Source organism: Podarcis liolepis (genome assembly GCF_965112155.1).
Source record: "Podarcis liolepis genome assembly, chromosome: 2".
In the NCBI taxonomy this organism is placed as follows: domain Eukaryota; kingdom Metazoa; phylum Chordata; class Lepidosauria; order Squamata; family Lacertidae; genus Podarcis; species Podarcis liolepis.
The window spans coordinates 90,709,163-90,721,052 of NC_139555.1; the positions used below are offsets into that span (position 1 = coordinate 90,709,163).

Sequence of the window (11,890 nt, forward strand, 5' to 3'; positions counted from 1 at the left end):
AAATGGACTAGCCAGCCAGATAAACTGACCTGTTGTCCAGGCTGATGGGAACGGTTAGATTGAAGGAGTTGGGTTCCATACAAGATCCCTTTCCAAATCGATCTTATCTATTCATCGGCTCCGACTTTGTATTCTACCCTCTCGGGTAGGCAAAGATTATGCCTATATTGAAATTGTCCTAGCACACCCAGCAAAAGGAGAGAGAAAGAGAGAGAGTGTCACAGAAACAGATACACATACTCTTGGAAAGGATGGGAATTTATACCAGAACAGAAATCAATGAAGAAGACGACCGAGCTGAATACGGATTTCAGTGCCACCACCACGCGGTGCCCCTGTTTTGCCTCCTATTAACCAGCAGGGTTATTCCTCCAGCCCCAAAGCCGAAAAGTGGCGTCTTGCTTCCTCGCGGATCCGTGGAAGCTGCCCCCTCCTCACCCAACAGCTCGCCTCTTTATATCACTGAACCGAGAGCTTGGCGGGGAACCGGTTGCCTTTCGCCAAGCCATATTTCACTCTAATGCAAACCCATTGAAATCATCGCCTTGCGTCTCCCCCCTCCGTCGTCTTGATTCACTGATTGATTCTTGAAAATGGGATCATAAATCCAGAGAGTGTCAGGAGAAAAATCCCGAGGATACGTGCTGGAAGGGAGGGCGCCTCTGATTTCCAAGGAGGGAAGAGGCGGCTGGGAAAAGAGAGATGGGAGCGCTGGGGAAGGCAAAGAGCAGAGCAGCAAACTCCCCCGGGGGATGGGAGCGTGTGAATTGCCTGCAGGAGGGAAGTGGGATGGGGTGGATTATCTAACGCTGGGCATCCTGGTCCTAAGGAAGCCCTCGAGTCTAGTGATCCTACAGCACAGTGCCAAGTTGGTTGGTTGGTTTCCATTGCTGGGGCTGCTCTCTGCCATGCCCGCGGCTGGCGCTCTCCTTCAGCACCACTCCCTGCCAGCCCGCGTGCCAGGGCTCTCTGGCCATTTCTGGCGCCAACAACCTGATGCTGGAGCCTCCGCGGAGCGCCCTACCTGGAAGAGCCTCAAGATGTTGGCCACCATGATGGAGACGGAGCTGCCCGACGCCCCGATGACGCCCACCACTTTCTCCGGCTTGACGAAGACCGGCGGCTCCCCGTTGGTGCACCTCACGTCGGAGGTGTCCTTCTGGATGAGCGCCTGCACGAAGGTGAGCGACTGCTCCAGCGCGTAGGTATCCCTGGAGCAGGTGTCCAAGATCCTGGCGCCCAGGGTGACGTTGGGCAAGAGTTCGGGGTCGCTGTTGATCTGGTCCAGGGCGTAGAGCATGGCCTCCAGGCGGTGGATGCCGTTCTCCTTCTTGATGTCCCCGCACGGCACGCCGGTGGGGCCCTTGGCGTGGACGGGGAAGAGGCCGCCCAGGGTGATGTCGCCCTCCAGGCGGATGGAGTGCGGGGCGTACATCTCCTGGCCTTGCGCCACCGCCGACAACAGGAACTCCAGCAGGCACCAGGGCAACTTCATCAAAGTCAGCAGCTGCCACAGCCTCCCCGGCTGGAGCATGGTGGGCACCCAGGCTACCACGAGCAGGAAGGAGGGTACGCCGCTGTTCCAGCAGCTGCCAGCCAGCCAGCCAGCCGGCCGGGGGTCCCGGCGCCTCCTGCCGCGAACAAGCGAGGATTCCCCCGAGGGGCGGGCCGGGGCGGGTCTGGCAGGGTGGGGAGGTCCAGCTCCGGGCTGCTGCCGTCGGCGCGCTGCTTCCCGACCGCGCTCGCCTGCCTGCCTGCCTTCCTCGGCTAGCTACTGGGCGAAAGAGTGACTGGGCTGCCGCTTTAAATGCTCGGTCGGCTCCTCTCCGCCTCCCGCTCGCGCTCTGCCCACCTCCTTCTCCTCCTACTCCCCAGCTTTGCCTGCCTGCCTGCTCTCCCTGCGCGTCATTACGCAGAGATGCGGGCGGAGGGAATCGTCGGCGAGGCGAGGCGGAGAGGCCGCGGGGAAGAAGGGATGGCGAGCCTCTCGCAGACAAGGAGCATCCTCAGCTCGGCGGAGATAGTCGACGCCTCCTGCCTGCCTTGAGTCTCTCTCCTTCGGGTCCTTTCTGTTGCCTATGCCGAGAGCCTTTTCGCAGCTCTCCCTCGGTTCGTTCTCCATCCTCTTGCGGATGCGTCCTGCGCTGGAGGATTCCAAATGTTCTGGGACGAGGAGGCTCCTCTGTACAGTGGCTTGTAGAAAAACGCTCGCAAGTCGCTGGAGACTGATTCCAAAGCACAAATTCTTTCAAATCGTAAGCTCTCTGGGGTGGAGATCCCGGTTCTTCGATGTAACCAGTTCCTTGCTTGAAATTTAGGTGTGCGGTGTGCTACATGTACAAAGGGGTGCGTATATTAATGTGAAGAGGCAACTATCTGAACGTATCTTGTATATTTTAAATAGTTTCATAAATTTAACTGTTGCATGACCTAGCGGTCTTCTGAACCCTAGATTGTAGGGTGAGTTCTGACCAATTCCTTTTTGATAACTGAAATATTTCTATCCTATTTGATTAAAACTCTTCAAATACAAGACTAGAACGTAAATAGTGACAGGAGTAGTGTTTCACCAAGTTAGGATACGTGGTAGGTAAATGCAAGGATTGTAAAAAAAATAAAAATAAAAATCGCAGGAATTACAACAATGTGCAGATGTTTCATGAATCCCAACCTTAAGAACAGCATCCTTTGAGAGGAGCTCAGGTATTTTATTTTTCACTTCAGAGAGAAGGAAAAGATAGGTTGTCCGGGCTAGAGCTGGGCAGCTTGTTTCCAGTGCAGTGCAGAGGAAAAACGGATTTCAGGTAACCTGGTCCAGAGTTGTTTAGGGCTGGTTTGGTGGTGTCTGGGCTGCCAATGCAGATCCCTGAGGATATTTCCCCTATAAGGAGCACCACTCACAGCTCTGGATGAGGCATTTCGCACCCACTGTAGCCCCTGGACCCTAGCTTCAAGGAAATCCCCATGTAGTGCAAAAAAGCAAGACTCTAAACTCGACAATGTGTTGCAGTGGCCCAATTGTCACTGTTCAGAAAGATGTGTAGTTGGCGCAGCAATCGTAGTTAGTGATAGGTGTTCTTTGTGACCAAGGCCAGCTGGAGCTCAATGGACAAATGATGGTTCAAAGAGCACCCCTGCTCTTCCAGAGGGAGTGCAACTCAGTCTAGAACAAGCAAATTTCCCAGTTCTCAAATCTGCGACCCACTCACCCACAGTGTTTCTGTCTAAGTAGGATTCAGCTTCAGTCTACTGGTTCTCATACACTCTACCACTGCATCAGTGTGACTGAGGCCTGCCTCATGCATGCAATTGCAGAAACAGGTGCCCATTCAGTCAAACAGATGCTCTACCCCTCCAGTCCTACAGAAGAGCTTGGGAAGAGCATCCTATTTAAACCCAGAATCTTACAGAACTGAAAGAGTTGATCTTCATTCTTGGAAACCACAGTTCTTTTCTGAGGCTCTCTTTTGCCTTTAAACAAACCATGACCCCCTGCTTCACTAAAGAGACAAATTTGGAGTCTATTTTATCTGCCAAAAGCCAAGGGAAGCACAGCTTATAGGCATAAGACACCTGGCTCTGGGTATTCCAGACCTGATACAAGATGCTCAGAGTTGAATGAAAAAATAAACAAATGAAGTAGGTCAGAACAGGACAGCCTCAGCGAACTTTGTGCCATCTGTGCAACTATTCTACATTCCTTTGCTGACACTGTGGCATGTGGAACAAATTTAACTGCCCTCTGCACAGCATTCAAGAGAAAGGGGAGGAGAAGGACCAAGGTGAAGGAGTACCTACCCAAGTCTATTATATTTGATTTTCTCTGTCAATTTCAATATGTCATTTCTAGTCCAATGCTGCTGTGAATCCTCATTTTCTCTCCTCCGCTCCCTCCCACTTTCAAAGCACAATGTTTTCTCGGAGCTAGCTGAACGACAACTACAGCCATGTGGAATGAGATAATGACATTGCAGTTGAACCAACTACAGCTAGGGCTGAGGAGTGCTCAAAAATAGCACTCTGTGTAACATGGATCTGTTGAGAAGACTCATCAGACATGTTTGCCTTTCTGCACCTGAACAGCAGCCTATAGAACAGCTCACATGCTTTGAGCATCAACCCTGAAGACCTCTTACCCACATTAAAACATTCCGGTTATATTCTCTATCTCCTGGCTAAATATCAGCTGTTCTAACTGGATTTTGTCAGGCCTTGATATCATTTGCTCAAGGAAGGAAGGAAGGAAGGAAGGAAGGAAGGAAGGAAGGAAGGAAGGAAGGAAGGCGGGAGGCAATATCCTTGTGCACCACCAAACAAGTGCATTCTGACATCACAAGATCAACCCAGAGATGCTCAATGTTTAGCTAGAAGGCTTGACCTGGTTCTGAGGTGTCTGAAAGATGCCCAGAGGCATCATGGCAGCTTTTACAGGCATTTCCAGCATAGTGCCAGGCACAAAGAATAGGGATAATTTGATAGAACCAGCAGATGTAGGGCAAGCTCTATAAAGAAACCCTAATGGATACACAGGAGTTGTTTGCAATAACATAGCTCTATTAGCCTGCTTTCTTTTCAGTAACAAATGCTTAAAAGAGGGATAAATGATGTCTGTGAAGAGAAGGGCTCTGTTCAAACAAACAGATAAAATGGAGGAGCCTGTCAATATTATTTGATGAGTTTTAATATTACTTTGTAGTGTGTGTCCTTTGAGGGGCTTGTTCAGTGTGTGTGTGTGTGTGTGTGTGTGTGTGTGTGTGTGTGTGTGATGTGAGATGGAGCTATTCTATTTTGAATTTAACCTTGCTGTTTTGTCCATTCTCCATCTTTGGGTATATAAAGCCAAGAGGCAGATTAATGGCCTCATAATGCTCTTTAATTACTCCTGTCCTATTTACAAATAAGGCAGTTTAAACAATGGGTTCCTTCGCCCCCACCTTTTTGATGTGAATTTATGAGTAAAATAGGGATTCTAATCTCTTTTAATGGCCCAGTAGAGTCCCCTACCAGAAGTTTTAATGTAAATGAGAAGATGGAGTGCTCTCTGCCTCACCCCCCACCTCTCCTTGGGAGTTATATCCTGAACTTTATATCAAAAGGAGTTCCAAACCAGCTCACAACCAATAGTAATGGTAACAAAAAATGTAAAATAATGTTACCATTTCAACAGCTGCATTGTAAAAGTAACTCAGATCAGAGAGCATCTTTGGAAAAGCACATATTCATCTAGAGAGGGGATCAGCCATTCCCCCCAGAGCAGATAATAAGGCCCTGCTCTCCCCCTTCACTTAGAAAGCAGGGGAACACAGAACAGAACATCCTTTGATAACTGCAGTGCTGAGCTGTTTCCTCAAGCAACTTCTAATACGGTTTGCACAAGTTCAACTATACCAAAATAGCATTCCATTTGCTGTGTGTGTGTCAAATTCTCACAGATAAATCTGCCCTAGTGGTGTAAAGAACAGCATTTACAAATCACCTGCTACAAGTAGCTTTGCATTGTTGTGTTGAGACCCACAAAGTACATGGCTGATTGCACATATGAAATAAACCCAAGTATGGAAGTTCTCTTGAATGAAATTAACGTGGATTGCAAAGAAATCATCTTTTGTATTGACTAAAGGTCATAGACAATGATTTGCCTCTGCTGCACCCCCCCCCCCCCATAAAAAGGTAGCTCAGAGGAGGTAACTCCAACTCCTCTTTCAATTGATGTATAGGAGAAAAGTATTGGGCGCAACATTGGGTGTAAAGTAAAGAAAGCACTATTGATAGCAGCTTGGATAGTCATAACCAAAACCTGGATAAGCTGTAACTTCCCAAAGGCCAGTGGTTAAGGAAAGTGTGGGATTCCATGGCCGTGAACAAAATTACTTGTAAGAAAGAATCTGAACACTCCAGTACTTAATTCATTCCAGAGGTCCGTTCTTAACCTGAAACTGTTCTTAACCTGAAGTACCACTTTAGCTAATGGGGCCTCCTGCTGCCACCACGCCGCTGGAGCATGATTTCTGTTCTTATCCTGAAGCAAAGTTCTTAACCTGAAGCACTTTTTCTGGGTTAGTGGAGTTTGTAACCTGAAGCGTATGTAACCCGAGGTACCACTGTACTGGAATTTGAAGAAAATGGATGAAATGATAGCTATGAACATACTTAGCATGGCAATGTTTGCTATATGACATGATTTGGCTGATGTATGATTTAAGCAAAATTTTGTAATTATAAAATTCAAACAAACTAACAAACAAACAAATAAAAATACAATAATTCTGGCCTTGTATTAGTCACTGTTCCAAGGGGTCATGGGACCAAATACAGTGGCGGAGAGTATCCAGTTTTTAGTGTTGCTGGTCACTGTTTTGTCTTTTATCTGCCACTTTGAGTAACATTTGCTAAAGGAACTCTATGAGATCACTTTCTTGGTCTGCTTTGGCAAGAAGCTGCAACGCTACATCCTTCCTGCCTGGGCATCTCTCCATCATCATGCCTCCAAGCTGACCACATGGACATGTCTGAGCTCTGAAGCTCAGACACCATTTTGAACTTAGTTTTTGTACTTTTGGAACTTAGATTGTAGTTATAAACCTGCCTTTATTTTGCTACTGTACCTGTAAATACTACTTTTACTTCTTTACAAAAGTGTGTGTGTGTGTGTGTGTGTGTGTGATTGTTATTTTTAAGAAGGAGAAAAGATGATACCAGAGAAAATCTAGTCTGTCTTAAAGCATCCTGGATTATTGTTTCTAGAAGATTAAATCAACATTGCCTTAGCTTCCAAGTTTAAAACTGCAAAGGATGGTACTTTGCCATGGGTGTAGCCAGGATTTAGAGAGGGGCAAGGCTTTTGTTAGTGGGGCAGAACTGACATGACTGGTCAGTTAGTTAAGTATTTCTATTGCTTTACTTAATCTAGGGGGGCAGCTGCCCTCCGCCCCCTCTTGGCTACGCCCATTTACTCTACTGATCTCAATCACATGAGTAAGGAATGTATAATAACTAAATAATATATCCACTCCTAGCACAAAAATCCATTCCTACAGGAACTTTTGAACATAAGAACATAATAGGAGACTTGTTGAATTGGGTCAAAGGCTCACCTACTCCAACATCTTGTTGTGATTCCCAGCAGTGGATATCCAGAGGCATATTGTCTGCAACAGTGGACTAGAACATAGAGACATGGAAGTGACACAAAAAACCTGGCAAGGGGGGGTATACTGTGTGTTGCATGGAGACAGTAGTTTGATTGCTGGGCAGCAGTGGGGCCCTCTCACACTTCTATGACTGTGCTTACAAAAGCTTCTTTTTTTGGTATCGCATTGCACAGGGAAGAAGCTGCTGTTACCACTCCACTCCCAGGTCTTGTCTTGCTAACCTTTCAATAGGCTTAGCTGATCATGGAAGCCTCATTTTCTACTCTTTCAAATCATCATGAAACCTGCTTTCCTGCCTAGGGCTAGTTCATGCAAGCATGTACATCACTTGGTGACTCAGCACTTGATGACTTGCAGCAGAATGTGTGACTGACTCTATTGAAAAACACTGTGCATGAAATATGGAAGTTTCACTTGCAGTGTCTGGTCTGTAATGGCTCATCTACAGAAGCAAGTCATCATCACCTGATTCTGTGGACATCAAGTGATATGTATACATGCATGTGAACTAGTCTCAAATGCATAGCTGTCAACTTACAGATTTGAAAATAAGGGACCAGCAGCCTCGAAAATAAGGGACCAGCAGCCAAAATAAGGGATTTTAGTCAACCAGCTCCTTTCCTTTTCCCCATAACAGTCAATCGAAGGAGCCTCCAAAACAAATCCAAAAGCCCCCCCCCCCATGAGATCACCGCCCGCCATTGTACTCAACCGGCTCCTTTCCTTTTCCCCCACCATGTGCCCCCGCTCCAGAAAGACCTTTTCCCCAGCAAAGGTGAGTGGGCCATCGATGACATATCCATCTGATTCCGAGCACAGGTATGTTTAGCTTCTGAGCCCCACCAAGCCAAAGGCAGAAAGCCCAGCCAGCAGCCAAACGAAGCCTCAAGTGGTGGTTCCCACAGCGCAGCAACCCGACAAAGGAGATGCAGCAAGGAAAACCACTGTCACCTCTCCGCTGGGAAGCACTGAGCAAAGGCGAGTCCCCAGGCAATGTGGCCGATTTGATTGGCACAAGGCACGCAAGCTCCAGCCCCCAGACATTCTTGGACTCCTTATTGGGTGAGCAACGCAGCCAAGCAACACAGTTGGAGCCTCCCTCCTCCCTGGCCGGCAGGGAGGGAGGGAGAGGAGCTGCTTCCTTTGAAATCCGGGAAATTTAAGGGACATCATCAATAAGGGACAGCAGTGGGAAACGGCGCTGGGATAAGGGAGTTTCCCGCCAAACAAGGGACGGTTGACAGCTATGCTCAAATGTGGATGAGAGGCAGGCTTTAGAAAGACAGTGAAACTCAAAGGGCTTGTGAAAACTCCAGTGTTGATATCTACTGTATCATAAGTCATGGGAGTCTGTTGTTTTGTTCTACAGAGGAAAATCTTGTGGATGTCTACCCCAGCTGAGACGCTAACAATATTATTCAGAATTGTTTGTTAGCTGTCTTACAAATTTTAGCACCAGACACACAGAATATAAATCTCTTAAACTGATGAAGAAGTACAATTGTCACTGATGCAACAAAACCAGCCAGGTGTGTTTATGTTCCTATTGCTCCGTCCTTATTTAGGTACCTCCCAGACATATTTCAACTTTACATAACTGTCCCAGGTTGTACACCCTCTCATGTTTTGAGAGGTTCTTTGTAAGGTCATATACACATATTTCACCAGTTCCTACAAATCCTGATTCTCCAATGCCCAACACACACACTTAACTGAATAGCACATCTAGCTGAACAACATAGAGTTCAAAAGTGATAGGCAAGACTGGAACCCAATGCACAAAGAGAAAAAGCAGGTGAAATGTACCATAGATCCCAGGGATGCTGTGAAACTGACATTGAGTTATCGAGGCGGGTTTGTATTAATGCAAGAGACCAAGCCCTGACTTGCTGAGATTCCAGAGATACACCGAGATGCACTTCCAGAGATGCAGTGGTATAGCCAGAGATACATTATACCTGCTCATTCTCACAGGAACTAGTTTCCATTATACACTGTAGTGGAATATCAGGTAAGGAGGCAGGTTCTGCCCACATCAAAAAGCTGTGTCCCAGACTGAAGCCATTGGCTATGATTTCAACCATCTATTAGAATCTGCTAAGAACTAGAATTGGAACTGAAATGCCTACCAGCATTCACATTGGCTAGCTATGTGTAGTACAGCTGTGTGGGGCTGCTCCACATGAGGGGCAATTCTAGCTGGCACAGGATTCCCTCTCTTGTAAGGAGAGCCAGCGTGGCGTATTGGTTAAGAGCGGTGGACTCGTAATCTGGCGAACCAGGTTCGCTTCCTCACTCCTCCACCTGCAGCTGCTGGGTGACCTTCGGCTAGTCACACTTCTCTGAAGTCTCTCAGCCTCACTCACCTCACAGAGTGTTTGTTGTGGGGGAGGAAGGGAAAGGAGATTGTTAGCTGCTTTGAGACTCCTTAGAGTAGTGATAAAGCAGGATATCAAATCCAAACCCTTCCCCCCCTCCTCCTCTTCTTCTTCTTCTTTGTGGTAGAAAAGCCTTGTGTACATACATCTGTGTGCATGTGCTGCCCCTTTACACAGCTGTCAAATAAGCAGTTTGTGGAAGATGTGACCAGCACAATGCACTGGGAGTTGGAGGGCAGCTCTAACCAGCATGACCCCATGGCTCCCCCACACACCCCTGGGTGAGTGGTCAGTTAACCCTACTAGTGAGATGTAAGCTAAAATTTCAAAACTAGTGATACCATTGCTCATCTGCACATGTATTTTAATCTGTATTATCCTAATTTTGTTTCATTGTTACCAGCAAACATGTGGCTAGAAGACACACTACTGTAGTTATGTTTCTGCATAGAAATCAAGAAGAAGAAATAATGAAATAATAATACGATTTTTTAAAAGCCCTGTCTATATCCACATCTAAGCCCTGATACTTAGTACAGCAGTATATCTATCTATCTATCTATCTATCTATCTATCTATCTATCTATCTATCTGATAATACCCACTACACAAATAATAGCCATTCCATCTTACTGGTTCAGATTTGTGGTTGGTTTCTGTGTCCCTTCTAAATCACTGGTGATAGTCAGTGAATGGTTAAATCTTAATTCTTTCATGTCTCTATCTTCAGCTGTTGAGTGCTGGAGTAAGTGTCACTTGTGTAGCCTGATTCAGCATCCTAAATCAAATTCTGCAAGCTAGCTGAATGTGTCATGACATTTAGAAACTGAAAAATGTAACCATCTTGTCTCAATGACCTCTTGTATTTAGACACTATCTTCATGAGATGCAATGCAATCACTGCCCACAGTCTAGTCCACTATACAGAACACAACATATACCCTAGCATCAATAGAAAACTCTGTAAATACACATATTTTGCAAATATTCTTAAAGTGTTTTGCTGACATAGGTCTTGCTCATTTTTACAGCATTCTGACTGGGAAACTTTTAGGCAGGAGAGTAAATGAAATGCTTTTGTTTTGTTCATTAAGAAGAAAATACGCATTTTAGTGAAATGTCTGTCTTATTGACCCCAGACACATTTCTCTACAAATATGTGACTTTAACTAGAGATAAATCAAAAGGTGAAATTCAAAATATTATTTCTTCTGTTATGTACATCATAACAAACTTTTCTAATGGTCTTACAACATCTGCCAAGCTCCATGGTATAGCTTTGAGATCCACAATACAGAAGATATATACCCTCCAACATAGCCACTTTAACATATTTTGCATATTTTCAAAATAAATCACATGCTCTCTTAGGTGGAATCCACACACATATAAAAAAGGCCGTGAAAATGCTTTTTTAAAAAACGTTTTGAAAAACACATTGAATTTTGCATAGCTCACTTTCACCATCTAGTGTCACATTTGTATACTGCACTTTACAACACATTTAAAACGTTTTATTTGCAGCTGTGTAGCTGAGTCCTTAGTGTTCTGCTATTTCTATTTCTACCCCTGACAGCATCCAAAATGAGAAATTGTTATACAAGTCAATAGAGGAAATGGGCTTTTCTTTTTTTCTGGTTTAAGTGACTATTTTAAGAGAATCAATATATTACTAGCTCCACATATGTTTCTCATGCAGGTGTATCCTTATGCAGTATTAGTCTATCAGAAATATAAACCTCATTGTTGAGTGGGATTGTACTTGCAATGACTTTTGAGTGACAGTTATTTGTGTAGGGAGGGGCTTTGGGGATGATTTGCTTGATGATAAAGAAAACCAAGTTTATGCCTATTAATGGAGGCTATTATGTAATTCTGTGCATGGATGTAGCCAAGGGGGGCAACAGTCCCCCTAAATCAATAAGAATCAATACAAAGCTGAGGTTCTATCCCCCCAACAAAAGCCTGCCCCCCTAACAAAAATCCTGGCTATGCCCATGACTCTGTGTGAATCAAATATAAAAGTAAATAATTGATTTCTTGTTGAATGGTAGCTTATTCTGAAGAGGAAAACCAGTATGGATTTTTATGCTTTTTTTGTTTAAAAAGAGAAATGACTAAGGTAGTGGTTTTGTATGTAACAAACAATTCAACAGATTTGTACCAGATTTGTGTGGGACTCTTCTACCACAATTGAACAATGGTCAGTTTTGGAAGGGATAGTCACAACTGGAAGCGGGGTAAATTAGGATAGCTTTTGGGGGGTTTGTGGCCACACAATTTTCTGTAAAGAATTAACAGAATGCATTCATACAGTAAAAATAAAGTTAGCATTCTGTACACACGGGATCACCGGATATG

At 45.3% G+C, this 11,890-nt stretch overlaps 1 protein-coding gene across 3 annotated transcripts in view; it reads right to left on the bottom strand.

Annotated features, from left to right (window-relative positions):
- Positions 1–5,864, bottom strand: part of GRM7 (glutamate metabotropic receptor 7) — a 392,717-nt gene extending 386,853 nt beyond the window's left edge. The window contains exon 1 of one of the 3 annotated variants that reach the window (XM_083491455.1): positions 1,025–5,864. In XM_083491455.1, coding sequence (XP_083347581.1) covers positions 1,025–1,534 — 510 coding nt within the window. In that variant the 5' untranslated portion in view covers positions 1,535–5,864. The remainder of the gene's footprint in view (positions 1–1,024) is intronic. The other 2 variants (XM_083491453.1, XM_083491454.1) reach the window with 2 other exon arrangements.
- Between the last annotated feature and the right edge of the window lie 6,026 nt (positions 5,865–11,890).